This window comes from Malania oleifera, chromosome 7, assembly GCF_029873635.1.
Source record: "Malania oleifera isolate guangnan ecotype guangnan chromosome 7, ASM2987363v1, whole genome shotgun sequence".
NCBI classification, from domain to species: domain Eukaryota; kingdom Viridiplantae; phylum Streptophyta; class Magnoliopsida; order Santalales; family Ximeniaceae; genus Malania; species Malania oleifera.
In genome coordinates, this window is record NC_080423.1 from 18,091,815 (window position 1) to 18,110,890 (window position 19,076).

Below are 19,076 nucleotides of genomic sequence, written 5' to 3' on the forward strand. Positions count from 1 at the left end.
GTATCATTGGGCCATCCACATTTATCTCTTTGTTCCAACTTCCAATCGTTGTTGTTGTTAGGTGGCCAATGGTTATATGGTGACAATGTTGATGCATAGGCATACTCATTAACCAAGACTTGCATCACCATGACAACACAAAGACTGCTAGAAACAACAAGGACGGTGTAAGATTTTTAAACATAGATTGCTTTTAAGATTAGTACAAACGAGCACAGTGACACAAGTTTACGGCTTGAAAATTAGCCTTAGTTCATGAAATATTTCGTAGCTACATTGATGAAAAAACATGAATTGCTTTTAAGATTTCTAAAGTCTTAGATTTCTTAAAAAAGGCCCTAAGATTTTTTAAACTTTTGAAAGAATTTTGTCTTTTTGTAAATTTTGAAGGAAGGACAGCGCCTTTTGCCCAAAAACAAGTTAATTATGTAATTTATTTTATTTAATGGTTTATAATTATTTCAAAATTTAAGAATCATATTAAGGGACTAGTTTTCTTTCTTTCTTTCTTTCTTCCATATTTTTTTTGGGCATTCAATCATCATCTTTATATTTTGTTTTTCGGTTAAAAAATATACAAACATTACTTTTGATACACATTACAATGTGTGAGTTTAATTTTTAGTCCTATGCTCTTCATGAACTTATAAAGAGACTTCTAACACTAGAAGAAATAATATTGCTTATGGACGGAAGATGCCATCTAAAATTTGTTTTTGAAGTTTAGTGGTTGCAAATCGTTAACAATGTTGTCGCTGAAAAGTAAAATGAGTATTTTTAATTTGTTTTGTGACTGCGGATGTCGCCGCTGAAGATTGACGAACTTCGCTAAATAAATTTGGTTTAGGCGGGAATTACATTTCATTGCGGCGGGAAGCGACCCAAAGTTGAAAATATTGGCGACGGAACAGGTCGTCGCGAGATCTATGCATGTCGTCGTCACTCGTCACTAGGAATTCTTCATTTGAATCAATCTCATTTCTCACCGATGCCCTTTGGCTCTCTCTGGTTTTTTCTCTCGCTCTGTGCACCTTGCTTTTAATAACAGAATTTTTTGCACGAGCGTTCTCTCCAGTTCGCCGTTACAGTCGCCGTCGCCGTGAGGGCTCTCTGGCTGCAGGCATTTCTTCAATCTCTTTCTTTCGTTATTCAGGTTCTCTCTCTCTCTCTCTCTCTCTCTCTCTCTCTCTCTCTCTCTCTCACGGGTTTCAAAAGGTCCTAGTTGAAACAAACAGGCAATTAGGTTAGTTATGCAGTATATTCGTCTCCATGGAGACGCAGGCAGGCGGGTTTAGGTTTTTTTTTTTGGGTGCGCTCGCGGTGGTACGCCTGTGTTAGGGTAAAAAGTCTTGATAGAACATTTCTTCTTTGTTTCTTTGTTTTGATTAATTTGTTTTGTTTTAAAGGTTAATATTGTTGATTCTCTCTGTTTCTATTTTTTTTTTCTTCTTCTGTCCAATCATGTAGTTGGAATTGCAATAATCTGTCAAGGACATGTAAATGATCAATAATGACAAATTAATGATCTATCACTATCAAATTCATTTTATAATTGGAAGTTCGCTAAATATGCCATGATCTTATGATAAGCTGGATCTAATTGAGCTGTTGTTGTCTCTTAGCTATTAGTTGTTGTTGTAGCACAGTTTACAAATGTGAAGATACACAAATTCTCACTGGGTTTAAAGTTTGGAAGATGCCAAATTCTAGTTATGTTCGCTACTTTTTCGAACCATTTTTCAGGTTCTGATCCAAATTATAAGGATAAAAGTTGGGGCAGTTGAAGCCTGTGCAATGGTTTAAATCTTGATTTTAGGCTTTCTGATTTCTGGAAGGTTTACATCTTGGAAAAGCAGTTCCAGTTCCCTTCTAGAAAATTTCCACCTTTTCTAATCCTCCTTATATTATCCTTCCTAGAAATTTTCCTCACCCATAGCAAAATCTTTTACCTTATGTTTGGAGAGGCCTTGGATTTGGATTTGTATTGGATTTGGTAAGATGTAATATAAAATTATATTGAAATTTGTTCAAATCTACCCAAATCCAAATCCAAGGTCTGAAATCCATACTCCCAAATGCAGCGTTATGGAAATTGGTTGTGGATTCACATATTAGGACTTAAGGAACAAAAAACTTAGTAAACATGAGGAATGAAAATCAGTGTTCTATTTTTCTCTTGTAGGGATGTGTGATGTGAGTTATTAATTCCTCTACCTTAAATATCAATATTATAATGGCTGGGTATGTTTTCCATCTAGCTAGGGAAAAACAAATCATTGTTGTCAATCTAATTGCCATGGTTGTGGATTCACATATTAGGACTTAAGGAACAAAAAACTGAGTAAACATGAGGAATGAAAATCAGTGTTCTATTTTTCTCTTGTAGGGATGTGTGATGTGAGTTATTAATTCCTCTACCTTAAATATCAATATTATAATAGCTGGGTATGTTTTCCATCTAGCTAGGGAAAAACAAATCATTGTTGTCAATCTAATTGCCATGGTTGGAAGTAACTGGCAGATATTTTCATAGTAAAGTTCTACTGAAAACCTCATACCTCAAGATGGCGGAACAAACCATCTAGGTGATTGAACTTGGCTCAGTGTGGATAAAAAGCTTTATTTTATCTTCAGCAGCATCCCTTTCCAATTCTGGATTTGAAAACAAAATTCCGTAGTACTGTGGGTCATATCCCTACAATGAATAAAAAAAAAAAAAAAACAGAAAGTAATATTTGTAAGAAATTACTATAATTTTTCCATAGAGATTTCTTGTCAGTCAAAATCCAATAATTTTCCCCCTATTCTTGCTCTAATGCTTTCTCCCTTTTTTCTCGCTGACCTTTCCTTGTTAGTTTTTTAGTGACCTGATACTGTTTGCACGATGGAAGCTTTCTTCTGAACCTGCATAAACCGGTTTTTAGGTCCTGCGAAGAGGGGCACTCCAAGATTGTAATGTTCCTCTACAAGGACAAGAGATGCACTCAATGGTTGCACTCCACTCTCTTTCTGAGTTACTTTTATCAGCTGTAATTCCCAAGGCAGTAATTAGAATAAAAAAGTATTTTCTTAATCAGCCAACAATGTTTCTACTCAACTTATCATGTTATGATTTTCTTTTGTTTTCAATCTATTGACTGAAACTTTATTTTTAAGACAAATGAATAAACAGAAGAACAATAAAACTGCTCAAATTTTCAGTAAAAAAAAAAAAAAAAAAAAAAATCTTAAATTGATCTCATCCTTAAAATCTCAAAGATTGCAGAAGGAAACATGGCAAATTGTTACACTCTGGTTGTAATGCATACTGTTTGAATATTACTACATTTCCTCTGTGCATGCTATGAATATAAATGTCTCTCTTACTTTCCTCCATGACGAAGTTTCAACCCATATATTCTTCGAACATGCAGAGGCCAGAGGCGATGTTGTGTCTCTCTTGGATCTCTCTCTCTCTCTCTCTCCAGAATTTACATGGTGTATGACTTTGTTTAAAGGTGATTACTTCCATGAATGAAGACAAAGCTGACAAACTTGCCATTGTTCCAACCCAAGGAAACTTAAAAAACTTTCAGACCCCACCTGGACCATTGAGAATAAGTATCAGCACAAATTCAAAGGAGGAAATCCCCAACAAAAATTTTCAGGCTACTCAAAGAAGACTTGAAAGTACCCTAAAGCTCTATCTATCATGAGAAATATAGGAAAACAAACCAAAATGCTGACCATTTTTGTTATTTATACCTTGGATAAAGGAAAACAAAAACTGCCAACTCAACCAACATATATTTGGTCTTGTTGATCTAAGTTCTTTATTTTTTTAAAAAAATTTAGAAACGAAAGAAAAACAGAAAATACAAACACTGAAAATTTTGACTTTTATATTTCTGGAAAATGCACCAACCCAGCCATTACATCAATAATGCATCCTAGTATGCCCGATGAAGGGAAAATTAAAGCAGATGTAGTACATAGAATTAAGACAGGTTGGGTAAAATGGAGGAGTGTGTCAGGTGTGTTGTGTGATCATAGAATACCCTTAAAATTAAAAGGAAAGTTTTATAAGACGGCTATAAGGCCAGCTATGCTTTATGGTTCAGAGTATTGGGTAACTAAGAAATAACATATACAAAGAATGAAAGTTGTTGAGATGGTTATGCTTAGGTGGATGAGTGGTTTAACATTAAAAGATAAAATAAGAAATGAACATATATGCAAAAATTTAGGCGTAGCTCTGGTTGAAAACAAGATAAGGGAGGGGCGACTTAGATGGTTTGGCCGTTTAAAAAGCAGGCCTAGTAAGGCACTTGTGAGGAATGAGTTAGTTATGGTTTGGCATGAAAAAGGGGTACGGGTAAGCCTAAAATTACTTAGAACGAGCTAGTGAGGAAGGATTTAATAGCCCTTAATCTAATAGAGGAAAATGCTTTGGGATCGGGTGGCGAAAAGGGATTCATGTAGCTGACCCAACCTAGTGGGACTTAAGGCTTGCGGTTGTTGTATCCTAGTATGCCTGATATGCAGGTGCAGCATCAAGATTCAGCCATGCTTGAAATAAGAAGAAATTGAAGAGATGAAGGGGAAGAGAGGAGAGAGGAGAGAGGAGATACAAGGGGAAATTGAATGTTCAATTCGATTCAAATTCATCAACAACTACTGACAACACGACTTTCAAGCATTATTTATAAGAAAGCCTTTGACACATGGAATTACACATATACCTCCAAAACTAGATGAAAAATTATAAACATACCCCTAAAGTACATAAATATTACAAACAAGCCCCCAAATACACAATCCTATACTAATTAAACAGAACACACAATTAACTACTAACTGAACCCAACAGTGCCTTGACCCATTTGATCAGCCATCTCCAACAAGGATGTTCGTGAGGTCTTGCTTCTTGTCCTATGTCAATGCCCCATTTGATCAGCCAGGTTTCCTGAAACAAACAATTATGTCTCTACCTTACATTCAAGGTGTCCAAGCATGAACTAAATTAAAAACACCTAACTTAACATTATTTTGCGGTGACAAAATCCTCTCTAGTATGCGTAGGATATGTTTTGATCTATTACTTGTAAATTATTGGAATTTCTAAAATGAAGGGAGTTAAATTTTAATTTTCACAGAACCCATAGTCATAAATATCTTGCTTATACTTTTTTAGGAATCCATAGATCCTACTTTAAATTAATAATAAAATTCATTAGCTAAAAAATTTAGTGGGAAAATACACAATGATGGGAGCTCAACTTCTGTCCTGGCAGTGCAACTCTGACATTGGGTGGGTGCGGAAGGACTTGGGCAGAGGAGCTAGAGAAGTAGAGACTGAATTGGTTTTTATAAATGGCATTAATTTTGGTGTTATTTGGGAAGGGAACTTCAATCAGTGTAAAACCCTCTAAAAACTTCTGATATCCAAACAAGAAATTGTAATGAAAATATATTTTGATACATTTTACAAATTTAATACATTCTTGAAATCCCTATCTAAACAGGATTATCTCCAACAACCATATTTACCCCCTTTTTGATTCTAATCTCATATCAAAGACACCTTTTAGGTTCATTTTCTTACTAAAATATTGTTCACAAAAAAAAAAAAAAAAAAAAAAAGAGGAAGAAAAAAGTAAGTTGACAATCTTTAGCCACATAATCTGATATCAATTTTTTATTTAATAATTGAAGAATGAATTTATTATGAAGAGATGAATCTAATGGTTAACTTTGATATATATGATTTGTAATAAAAAAGGGCAAATTGAAAAGGGCATTGGAGCTAAGATTGTCAGAGAGGATTTTGGGCCTATTACTCTAATTTCAAAATCCAGACCCGTATAGTTCCTGCAAATTTGAATTAATCTTTTCTTTCCATGAAACATGCTCTAGAAAGCAACTTCCAGAAGCCACATTCCCAACTTCATGAAATAAATAAACAGAAGTGAATAGTTAAAGTAAATCAATAATCACATATATTATGTATTGGCTAGATCCTAGTTGTAGTTTTATGGGTGTATCTAGTTAGGGTCTTCTGCACATACCAAAATACACAAGCTACATTAATCAACAATGAAAAGTTACAACTAATATAAATGATTGTTAAAAACAGCATAATCAGACCACAATCTATTGCAGTACAACGCAACCCAAATCAAAATGCTAAAGTTTTTATCAACAAAGGATTTATCTTTTGCAAAACATCTTTTAAGTAATTCTCTTGGTTTCAAAAGCAAAATTGCAATGATTTTAGCTCTCAAAGAGGATAGAAGGTCCTTATAGAAGCTAAACATAAAAATTCTTTTCTATATTTGGCTTGTTCTCCCAAATGGCAACCTGAGAGATGGGGCAGGGTGTAAATTGGGTTTCTAAATAAATTTACCAACTAATATAAATTTTGTGAATAAGTGAGAATAAAATATTGAGGGAGAATAATTTTTAAAAAGTTGAAAGAGTGTAAGGGAGAATAAGTGCAAGATTTTTTTCATGGCTGGATTATATCTAGCCTATATCCACTTTCTCAAAGCGTCAACCACCTTGAGGTTCCACTACACCAATCTCTTACAATCCCCTTGCTTTCAGTCGGAGGCAAGGCAATGCTTACAAGAGAAAGAAAAGATATAAGGAACAAGAATCCTTATGAAGGAGGGATTTGCAAATAGAAGCACAATGATTTTTATACTCCAGAAAGATGATCAAAATATGACGCAAAGGTCGTCTCCTAAAAAAAGAATAAACAAGTGAAAGGGTTTGAGGGTTGCAGAGTATAAGAGCTTATAGAATGATAGTCAAAGTGTGCATGAGTCTTTTCTTCTGGCTTTGGGGGCATATTTATAAGTTTTGCTGTCAAAGGAATCCATTTTTGTCAATTGATATTTGGCACTTGCAGAGCTGGTTGACCACCAAACTAGTTGTTATAGTGTGAAAGTGACACCTACTAACCACGCAGTAGAGGCTGGTTAACCTTTAGGTGGGGCTGTTGACTGGCTGGTGCTACTAGCAGGAGGGTCTTGGCTGCCTAATTTAGGACAGATACATAAGCAGAACCAGCAGAAGATATAAAGAATTAAGGTAAGGAAAGAGAAGAGAGAGAATGTCCATATACTAGAACTAAAATTTACTAAAACACATAATTACATATAATTATGACTACCAAAGTATTTATGCTGTACAAAACACAAACACGTAGTTACAAATTAATACACACAAACTTTCACAATGAAAACAAAAGCTCTAATTCATGCATGTTGTCCTAAATCTATTCCTGATAATAAGTATGCTGAATTGGTGGCTTGAGATAGGTTCTGAAATGCTAACTACCCAATACGCTCGAACTACAATTAACTAAAACACGTAATTACACATAATTACAACTACTAAAGTATTTATGCTCTACAATTAACTGAAACACCTAATTGCAAATTAACTAACTCAAAGTTACACAATAAGAATAAAAGGACCAGTTCATGCATATTGTCTAAATATTTGTTGAATATAATATGCGATATAGGCGGCTCAAATGATGAAGGCAGTCCTCAAAATAAAATATTTAATTCATGCATATTGTCCTAAATATATGTGGAAAATAAATATGCCAGGGTGGCTTAAATGATGAAGGATGTCCTTTGTCCTTTTGGAAGTAGCTTGGATTTGGAGTGTGTAACTGTGTGTATGACTCTAAGAGCTTAGGAGCACTCTCACAAACAACATTCGTAGTTGGCCATGTAGGATTTGGAGAAATCTCAACGTCGAACTAAATGTAGTAAAAAATACTTGAGAAGTCACGAACTCGTAATAGACTCTAGTGTATCCTTTGCTGAGAGATGGAAGGAGCTTGTGAAACTATTGACCTTGCATGAGTAGTAGATAACAAAATAGGAGGTCGGTGCCTTAGTGCCAAATCCTTCACGTTAAACTAGACTAATGGTAATTTGATCAATCAAATCCAGTAAAAGATGCATTAGGTCCAAGTTTGTTAAGGATGGAGACAAGCATGGTTTTAAATAACGGCCGCGACAGTTACGTAATGGTTTTTTGGGTTATCGATACCATTACACACCACGAAATCGGTGGGAAGAAAAATCACGGCTGTAGCGGCCATTTCGGATTGCGACCGTTATGTAAAGGCCGCTACGGCCGTAACATAACCGCTATAGGATTGTTATGCCAAAAAAATTATTTTATTTTTTACGTTTTCTTCTTACTTTTTCCTTCTCTTTCATAAATCATTCTCACTATACCATGTGGTGAGAGGGGGAAAAGATTATAATGAGGATGACAATGATACAAAATTTACTATTTCTTTAAATACTCACAAGAGATGCATTAATTAACGATTTAAAAATACTAACTTGTTAGGAAAATATTTTTTTTTGATAATATTAGTAATTTGATCTTTATGTTCTGTATTAGTAATTTGGGCACCAGGCTGCCCCTTTTTTTTTTTTCACTAAATCTTCTTTCTTTTCTAGTTATTTTATATTTGTATTATTCATATGTCTTATGTGTCTAATAGATTAATGGAGTATATAATGTATTTTGTTTTATTAATTAATTTAGCACACATAAGAATTTATCATAGATAAGAACAATCAACAATGAGATGTATAAATACGCACAAACGTAATTTTTCTATCAATGATGGTTTAAAACAAATGTAAACTTGTTGCCCTTACCAAATAACTTAGTCGAACTAAAGAATCCAAAATACACTAAAACTCTTTCTAAGAAGGGTTAAAAGCTTAAAACATGCAAGTACGCTAATATGCACAAGGTTCTGTGTGCTTGAAAAAAATTCACAGCTGTTACACCCACTTCCTATAATGTAACATCCGCTACTCTCACTTCCCGTTACACCCATAATCGTTACGTTACGCTACCCGCTATCACGATTTAAAAACCATCGAGACAAGGGTCAAGACTCATGCATGAAGCTTTTTCAAAAATAATTTGGTATTGTGTTCAGGTATAATGCATACCATTACACTATCTATCACACGCATAATCCTTAGCCCTATGATGCACATCCTCAACAATTTTATAATCCATAATACTCCTGGCAAGTTTTTGTCTAACCTTAGCATGCTACTTATGGATTGACGAACAAAACACTTCAGCTCTGAAAGACTATCTTGGTGGCAAATCAACAATATCAATGGGTGCTTGGGTTTGTAACCAAATACGCACTCAAAGACTCTTACTTGTGCATCTAAGGAAACTCAACCATGGGTAGCACTAAATCCCAGTTGCTCTTTCTTTCTCCCATTGCACACCTAAGTAGACGACCCATATTACAAGTAACAAGTAACAACCTCATTCTGCCCAAGTTAGGAAAACATCAAATAAGTCTCTCATGTTTTTTGAAGTGTTTTTCAAAACTAGCTAGCAAAGTTGGTATCCCTATCAGACACAATGGTAGTTGGCAAGCCTTGCAATTTGACTACCTCATTTAAGAACAAATTGGCCTCATGAGAGGCATTGAAACTCTTACTACATGGGATGAAGCATACCATCTTGGAGAAGCTATCAATTGCTATAAATATGGAATCATATCCCAGGCAGGTCACTTCCTAATGGCTTTAACCCTACTAGGACCAGTTCCTTGCTCAAAAACTACAAAACCAAGAAAGATCACAGAAGATTGTAGAAAGCTGAACTTCTTGAGGTTAGTATACAACTTAGTGTCCTTCAAAGTGACAAAAACTGACAAAGATGTACCAAGTGCTCTTCCTTAGTCCTGTTATATCAAAATAAACTATTCCATCTGAAAGTATGAATGACTAAGGGAATTAGAATGTCTAAAGGGTACGACAAACCTGTCAAATAAACTATCTTGGGTCTTAAAGGAAGTTTTCAGCTCATCTGTCTATCTGATTTAAATATGGTGATATCCACTATGCAAGTAAACTTTAGACGACCTACTAGAGCCAACTAGCATGTCAAGCATATCCTCAAGTCTAGGGATAGGGAACCCATGATCTTCTTGATGACTCTAATAAATACATACTTCCTCCAATATCCATCTTTCTTTGGGGTAGGAAGGCTTGGCACTGCACATAGACTAGTGCTACATCTCACAGAGCCCTTCTCAAGGACCTCTCCTACTTGTCTATTTCGTTCAACACGCTTCTTTGGGTTCAGTCAATAATGAGGCAAGTTAGCCAAGTGTGAACTCGGGATGAATTCTGTAGCAGGCTTAATGCCCACATTTATGGTAGCTTACTAGGAAATTCTTGTGGGAACTCACTGACCTTGGAAGGAATTTCTCGAGCTATGATCGTTGAGAAGCACAAGCTTAAAAGCCCTACAATCTAGCAGCTAGGTACCTTTCTTAACAGGACATGTGGGGCTTGCTTTTCCTAAACTTAGGTTCATCTAAGGAGGGTTTGCTCAACAGTTTAATTCAGGGTTGAACAAAGCCAGAATCTTGTGCTGGCAGGACTGGATTTAACTCCTAGAGTATATAGAGAACACTAGCAGTTTAATTTCTTCAGGTTAGCTTCAAAATCTTGTGAAAGTAATTCAATTTATTTTGCTAGAATCAATTTCTCTCAGTTTTAGAAGTAGCAGAACGACCTGGAAGTTTTTCACATGCATGTTGCCAGTGTGTGATCCGGCAGCAATGGTTGTCTAGTGATAATTTTCTGGATGGTGGTAGATTGAGGGCTGGTGAGAATATTGGTGATGGGTTGTGTCAAGATAACTCTGGCATGGTGGGAAACTGAAGGGGTTGGTGGCTGGAAAGTCTTATGACAGCACCTAAGACCACTTGCATGGTTGGACAGATGTGATGGAGTGGAGGTGTCCGCAAGAGTTTTTTGGGCATTGTGGCACTCAAGCAATTTCCGTGAAATTTACATTGCAGCAGTATCTTTGTCCTTGTCCATTTCTGTGAGAGATTTGCTTGGTTTTGGTGGTTTGATCAAAGAGACTAAGTCTTTTACTATGTTCACAGCAATGGAGGCAAATGTCACTGCAATTTGTTCTGGTTTAACAGTGGCAGTGGCAAAGAAGTGTGGATATGGTTAGAATGCTGCTCTGATACCAATATGATGCAGGACGGTGACATAAGCAGAATGAGAGAGAATTAAGGGAGGGAAAGAGGAGGAGAAGGGAAGAAAAAGAAAGAAGAAGAGAGGAGGAAGAAGAAAGGAAGAAGTCTGCATAAGAGAGGGAAAAACCAATCTGAAGTTCAAATGATAACTGTCCCACAAATTTGAACTACCAAAGCATATGTGGCCTACAATTAACTGAAATGCATAACTACAAAGGAAACCCAACATAACATAATATTGTCCTAATTCTATGCCAAAAAATAAGTATGCAAGTAGGCAGCTTAAATGACAAAGGCAGTCCTCCATCATGGCCTCCTAGAGGGGTTAACTACTGCCTGTGGCCCTGTGTGCTTAGGGGCAGCTCCATTTTGCTTATCTTGATTCGATTTTAAGACTAATGTTTTTCCAATGAATTTAAGGTATAAATCATGATTCTTTGTCCCATAAGATGGTTATGATGCATGAAATTTGTTGGCCCAGATAGAAACCGTGGGGTTGGGGGTGTGGTGAACTGGTTTGATGCTCAAATTTTTTATTTCTTAGAAATAAATGCACCAAATTATAAAATAGCAAGCACAAGAAGTCACTTCCTCTCTCTCTCTCTCTCTCTCACACACACACGCACGCACGCGCACACACACACACACACACACACACACACACACAAACTGAGAGAGAGAGAGAGAGCTAGAACCTCCATTCACTCTTCAATGGTTATCCTTGAGCTTTCCATTATACCAATCTTTTTCACAATGAGGTCAGGCCACTTACGAGAATTTGGTTCTCCAAAAACCACCGAACAAAGAAGTCACTTCCTTAATAGGGTTCCTAACCTCATGCCTCTCAAAGACAGTGCATCCTCACATGTATTCTCACTCGATAAGAATATCAATACTCTTCACGGCAAAATCAAGCTAACACAAGGGCTGCCTGTCCTCACCCATTCTCCTACCCAAGAACAAGAAGTCATGCACCCAAAATAACTTTACAACTTACAACACAACTCTTGGGCAGAGTCTTGAAAATTATAAACTAAGAAGACTTCTCGAAAGGTTGATTTTCACTCTTATAGCACATAAATAAAATTGGTTAATCTCAAAACAAGCACAGGCCCTAGAGTTCTCTGCTAAATTGTCTATCGATTGCCACAAGCTTGGAGTATATAAAGCCCAAGACTCCAATGGTTTGATAACAAATTGAATTGCAAAACATTTTAATTTAATTTCAAACATTTTAAAGATAAGATTTGAGTAGCACACAATTTGGAATATGAGAAGTAATTGAAATGATTTGCAACTGGACATAATTCACCTGGTAAATGTCTTGAATTGATCAAATAATTTGAATCCTCACTTTAATTCAATGATAATGTGAGGGTCAGTTATATATTTTGGAGAGATTCAAATAATGCTGAATTCAACCATTTTTGATAGCATTAAAGTGAGTAAATAATGATTTTGAACATAATCATGAAAAGAGTAATTCAATCAATTTCCATAACATCTGTGAGTGAGTGGTATCTTTGAATGGAATCAAACACCGATGAATTCAATCAAATTCTCAAACGCAACAAGTCGTAGGCTGACTTGAATACTTCACATTTAAGCAATTTGACTTTTGGCCAAAATGATCAAGTTTGGGAAGATAATCGCATATATAATGTGATGTCTTTTTGAATTCAAATTCCATCTGTATACATAATTAAAAATTCAGAGGTTTTAATTTAAACAATTTATGATTGAGCATAAATGATAGAAATTAAGTACATGTTTAGAATTCAATAATTTCAAATGTTTTAGTTCCAATTTCAGCTTTCAACTGAGACACATCTTCTATTTTAAATTCCAACTTAAGAAAAAATTGTGCAACATACAAGCCCTTATTAAATTCAGGTTAAGTCTATTTTTACGGGGAGCTTAGAAGTCATTGAGGAACTATTTGATAATCAAATATTTAATCCAAACTACATGGAACACATCATTTACTCCATAATATTTTATATGTAATTAGCCCAGAGAGTATATCAAACTGGCTCATGAGGACTCCGCAGTGCCTACAAAATTGAAAACTTGCAAATGAGTGTCAAAGATAAAAACCTAATAGGATTTAGGCCTTCAATCTTCAACCTTGTTTGATTCCGTTTGTTTTGAACTTTAGATGATGTAAATACTCATTTCAAACTCAAATAACATTAGTCCAAATAATTTGTTATCATATAAATGGAGATTATGAAACCTTGTGGCTAAAATGGCTAAATTATGCTTTGATTATTGTAAAATACACAAAATTCAATCTAGAAAGGCTGGCATGCAGAATTGAACAACTGTGCCGATTTCAAATGGCACAAATATGAGGGATGGCATATACATGTTTAGAAAACTAAATTTTTTTTTATTGTACTTCTCTTGCACAAAATCTAGATATTATTTTCTGTTAAAAATGACTCTTTGTATTGTGTCAGATGGATGCAGTAAAATTTATGTTAAATCAGCCTGTAGTAAGGAAAATGATTAGGAAATGGATTCTGAGTCTTTGAGCTCTGTTTACAATATGTAGTTGAAGAGGCAGTGATGGGTCAAGTCCTGATAGATTTCTTGATTGATCATCCATGTATTGATGATATTGGAGACATGGAGAAATTGGTTTCATTTGGTCAGCTGTGAGAAATGTGGTTTGATGGGTCTAGAATGGCCAATTGCCAATGGAGCAGGGACAAAGTTAATGTTAATTTCTCAAGAAAGACAAAATGGATGTCATTCCCTTTGGAGTTATCTTCCTCTAATAATCAGGCTGGATATGAGGCTTTACTAGTTGGCCTGAAAGTATTGCAAGAATTGAGAGCCACATCACTAATTATCCACGTAGATTCTAATTATTCTATGTTGGCAATTAAGCAAATCACAAGGCATTACTTGTTGGCTGATGATGGTGAAGCAGCTCATATTCTCCCTGGATTTGCTTGATTACGAGCATGGAATCTGTGGGTTTTTTTCAAGAGCCCTGGTTCATCAGATGGGGCATACCAGAATGTGTTTTTGATATGTTTTTTTGTAACAGTTGGTGCATTTTTTTTCCCCATAAAGGAAAAGAACTCAAAATATTGAGTGATATTTTTGCTTCTTTCTTTTTATTTTTTAATTTTTTTTCTGGATGAGAAAATGGAAAATTAGATTGACAAGGCCAAACAGCTGTTGGTTGAGTTGAGCAGATTTTTTCCTATATTTTCTCATGAAACAGATGGAGCTTCAGGGTACTTTGAATATCAACCTTTTTGTAGCCTGAAATTTTTGTCAGGGATTCACTATGTTGATCTTGTGCTGAGCCCTTTTCCAACTGGTCCACAGCAAGGTTTGAGGGTGTGTTTTCTTGGGTCACAAAAGTTGCAAATTTATTTCTGTCTTTACTCATGGAAGGAATCACATTCAAAGCGATACAAGTTTTTTTAATTTATTTGCGATACAAGTTTTTTTAAATTATTCTCTTTTGTACTCTTTTCTTCTTTCTCTAATACAATTCTCTGTTTATCAAAAAAAGTGCACCATGTAAATTCTTGTGTTCTATGTTTGTGTATTCCTTTGTTTATTTCCCCCTGCTTTGGGACTTTGGACCATGCTCTGGAGCAATTTGGAAGCAAGACATCAGGTTGTTTGGCAGCAATAGCTGTCTTTAAATGTCCAAGTTGAGGTTGACATTCTTTTTTCTCCTTGAAGAGAAAGAACCAAGACGGCCTGTCTGCAGTACTTGTTTGTAGCACAACTAAGGCAAGATGAAGGTTGCTAGACCAAGGAAGAGGAAGAAAGTTGAGGTCCATACAAGGCTCAATTCATGTACCGACTGCAATGGAGTCCAGAAATTTACAAAGAGAACTAATGTGCTGGATCCGAAGGTGATAGGTATAGTCTCACATCTAAGTTTTGTACTTAAAAAGTGCTTCCAGGTTCCGAAGCATTGTTTTGCTTCATTCATTATGTCATTTATGAAGTTTTCCCAAGTTTAATATTATGGACATGCACTCTCTCAGTTCATTTTTTTATTAATATTATTATTTTAATACATCTTTGATCTATTGTAATCTTATGAACTTTCTTTGTAGGCCACAACAGCAATATTTTGGTTGAAAAAGACAATAACTCTCGCACTTCTAAGACAGCTCAAAAATTGAGTCAGCAGTTTCCAGACAAAGCTGCACATTTGATGGAGACCACAAAAAATGTAACCATGCTCAAGCTTGGGTCAGGAAATACACTAGATCCGTCTGTAAAGATTAAGATGCAGCTTTTCCCAATAGATGAAAACACTCGCATAGGATTGGAAAAGGTACATCAATGACTTAGAAGTATTTAACAAATCAAAAACCCTTCATAAGGTAGACTTGTAATTGGAAGTCTATAAAAGTAATGAATTTCTTTATTATAGGATGGCCATAATCCATATCTGGAACTCACTCTAAGACCTCGGAAGAAGATATCCTCTGTACTTAAGCATCTCAATAGCAAGTGGGGCAGTTCAAGCATAGCTCTAGGGGCCCTTACGCTTTTTCCTTACAACACCTCACCAGAATGTCCTGTTAGCTGCAGAACATGGACTTTGGATGACAATGTTAGTAGTGCAGGAGATGTCTATGCCGCTATTGGAAATCCTGCCATTTTCCGCTTAAGGTCTAATTCTTTATGATTTTATATGTTGGCTTTCACTAATTAATCCTAGATTCATTTTCTAACTTGATCTCTCTTTTAAGGTATGGCTGGTTCTCAAAGTTTGAGCCTAAAGCTTCTCACATCCCTCTCCCATCCACCTCCTTTGAAGCATTTTCGCACCATAAGGGCACCCAAGAAGGTTGTGGAGCAGATACAGAGACTAAATCTGACAGAAAGAAGCAGGAAGAAGTAGCAGGTGAAGACATTAGACCACTAGATAAAAGTACCGCAACAAATGTGCTTATGGCTGGCCAGATGTCTTCAGATATGCAGCTTGGTCTTAAGGTATGTCATTGATTGCTATTAATATACATATCTTGTTTGTCGATTACATATGTTTTGGAATATGTACCTTAATTTGACATGCATAACCTACACTTGTGTCTTGATGTCAAATTAGCCATCTCAAAATGATTATTTGGTTTTTGACTCCAATATCTTCATGGTTCTTGATTTTTCATGTGCCATCTGTCCACTTTTGAACTAAGCGGAGATGCAGTACATTTTATCCTGCATACACTACACTGAAATGAGCTCATTTTCTTCTAATCAGGATGATGAAGGGAGAACAGAAAATGGTCTTTCACTAACATCTGCACTATGGGCTGATAGTCTAACTAATATCAGCATTGGAGGCCTGCTTTCCGAAGCATCGTTGCAGGGAAAGTTCAATAATTGCGATCCAAAGTTAACTCAAAGCAATTCGAGCTTGCAGACTGCTCAGATTATCTCTGATTCCTTTGATGCTTTCGTGGCTGGCCAAAAGAACACCCATTCTCAAGGCCTGAGGCCATCCTCTCGAGCCCAAAACTTATCTATTTTGGATGCAGAAGAAACATGCCATGCATTTCCATTTCAAAAATTCTCTTCATCTGGGAAAGACGCACTGCCTTCATGTCAAACTGACGCTGGCGATCAGGATACTAGTTCGAAGTCATTCAAATTTCCTAATGTTGCTGAGGTATGCTGAATGTTTTTTTACATGTTAAATATTCTGACTGGGAATAGCTGTGTTCAAATTTGCAAAAATTGCTGATTTCAATGAGTGCTTTCACAATCATTTCTCAATGAATGTCTAAAGCCATTTACGTCATTTGTGATTTACATAGTGGATTGATGATTTCTAAAAATTTTTCGTGTGCACAGGAAATTTGGTTTGAACTTTGAAGGGTTGCAAATCACTGTGTTCTATGGACATTAAAATTTTATGGGTAAAAGACATTCACCTCTCTTGAGGTTTGACAAAAGGAGAGGGACCTCCCGTGAGGTTTCAAAAATTCCATTGACCTTCCCTGAGGTTTCAAGATTTCCTGGGACCTCCCCTACGGTTTGCCAAAAAGACACAAACCTCCCCTTGTATTTTGCGAAAGGACAAGTTTTTTTAGGGGAGATTAGTGTTTTTTTGCCAAACCTCAGGGGAGGTTTGTAGTTTTTTTGAAATCTTAGGGGAGGTCAATGTCTTTTTATCAAATCTCAGGAGAGGTCAATGTCTTTTGCCCAAATTTTATTTCCAGGCATCATATCTTCAATCTAATTGATATCTAAAGATGTTGCCATAAAGACTTGGATTTTTCACTTAGAACTTGTTGACTTTAACAAAGTTAAAAGGAATGTAAAATTTGTACCTTCTTTTTTTTAGCTTGATGTGTTGAATTTGTACTTTATGCTTTGAGCCCAGGATTGGTATAGAATTGGGCAACATCATTAGGGTTCTGATTAGTTTATAAAACCTGGCCTGATTGATTGATTCTTATTGTTGTGTTGGCTTATTTAAATCTCAAAAAGCGCCTAAAGGTTCCATGACTAATATTATCTAACAAGACCAAATATTTGGTTAGGATATCTTATAAAGAATTTAATTTTTTTAGATATCATAAAGAATTGTTGGCTATTAATTTTTGAGGTTTACTTGACGAGTAACTAAATCAACCGTAAGGTTGCTCCTTTGTGACTGGTCAGTCGTGGGTTTGGGTCCAAGGAAATTCTCTCTCTGCATAAAAAGTAGGGCTAAGGATGCGACACTGTGACGACCCTCCTCCAACCCTCTCAAAGGAGGAAGCCTTGTGGCCCGCCCTTTTTTAAACTTGATGATCAATTGAATGTCTTTCCATAAAAACTCTTGGTCTGTTTTTGCAGGTCAACGGCCAGTCGAGGCTTGTGCAGGATAATTCCTGTCAAGAATCCAAACCAGACATGTTATCTTGTTCGCGGCTGTACAATGATGAAAGTAGCCTTGGGCTGACAGGGATCAATTGGGTACTCTAGAATTTCGTCAAGGATACTTCTTTACTTTTTACATGTGATTTTATGAAAAACTAACCTTTTGTTCCCCTTATCCTGCCTGAATCGATTGGTACAGAATGATTCTTTGGGACCCTTTGACCTTGGACTTTCCTCACGGCGAATAATCAATGGAGACAGTGTTAGCTTCAGCAAATTTGTGGGTTAGCAGTTCACCCTGCTGGAAATGAAAGCTTCTTTTCTCTTAGTTGTAAGAAAATTTGTGAGCTGGGAAATTGCTGAACAAATTGCTCAATCAAGCGCTCGTGTCCTGACATTTGATGAGGAAGTTGCCATCTCCATCAACCCGAGGGACTGTAATTCATACCAAGCTTTAGTGGCTTCCTTCATTGTTTGTTTTGAGCTGCACCTATTACCATAGATTTGGATATTGTTGAAGTTGCTAGTGAAGCTGGTAGTTGCGCAGCGGCAGATGTAATTAGGAATATGCTAAATTTTTTTTCATGGGACACTGAAGAATGTAAGTAATTGGGCATATACATACATATGAATCATGTATCAAAGTGACCTGCCTATAAAGCTGGGGGTAACAAGAATATAGCCCCTACCCTTGATTCACGTTCTAATCATTCCTTTGTTCTAATGATTCATGTTTTCACCTTTTTTTCTTTTTTGATTATTGTTTTGTTTTGTTTTGTTTTGCCTTGTATCGTAGCTGCCCCCACCATTGTCTCTCTCTTCCTTATTAACTACAATCCTATTGTTGATCACATTTGGTGACTGTTAATGTTTGGGATGTTTAATTTGATATCCTCCTGGGTTACCAAAAGCACCTTGGTCAGTTAGATGCACATCCATGTCGTCCTCTGATGAATCCCGTACATACATGTAATAATAGTCGCTGCCCAGCTGCTCTCACCGTTCTTCCTTCCGATGAAGATGAATCTGCAGCACCCAGAGAAATCTTCCTATATATATATATATATATATAGGGAGAGAGAGAGAGAGAGAATTTTCCCTGCAGGAAGGAATAAAGCCATAAATCTTGGGCGCATGCATTATGCTCTCTTCCTTTTGCAGC

General features: G+C 36.1%; 1 protein-coding gene across 1 annotated transcript; it reads left to right on the forward strand.

Moving 5' to 3' along the window:
• The first annotated feature begins 807 nt into the window (after nucleotides 1-807).
• On the forward strand, nucleotides 808-18,624 carry LOC131160530 (TSL-kinase interacting protein 1). Its single transcript, XM_058116315.1, has 8 exons — nucleotides 808-1,153; nucleotides 14,768-14,950; nucleotides 15,151-15,374; nucleotides 15,474-15,715; nucleotides 15,796-16,039; nucleotides 16,308-16,715; nucleotides 17,891-18,010; nucleotides 18,114-18,624. Exons 2-8 carry the CDS (start codon nucleotides 14,824-14,826, stop codon nucleotides 18,201-18,203), a joined length of 1,455 nt encoding a protein of 484 aa, XP_057972298.1. The 5' UTR covers nucleotides 808-1,153; nucleotides 14,768-14,823; the 3' UTR covers nucleotides 18,204-18,624.
• Nucleotides 18,625-19,076: the final 452 nt, after the last annotated feature.

Coding starts and splice junctions, on each gene's coding strand:
- LOC131160530 (XM_058116315.1), top strand. CDS start 14,824: ATGAAGGTTGCTAGACCAAGGAAGAGGAAGAAAGTTGAGGTCCATACA. Junction 14,951..15,150: donor GCTGGATCCGAAGGTGATAG/GTATAGTCTCAC, acceptor CTTTCTTTGTAG/GCCACAACAGCAATATTTTG. Junction 16,716..17,890: donor AATTTCCTAATGTTGCTGAG/GTATGCTGAATG, acceptor CTGTTTTTGCAG/GTCAACGGCCAGTCGAGGCT.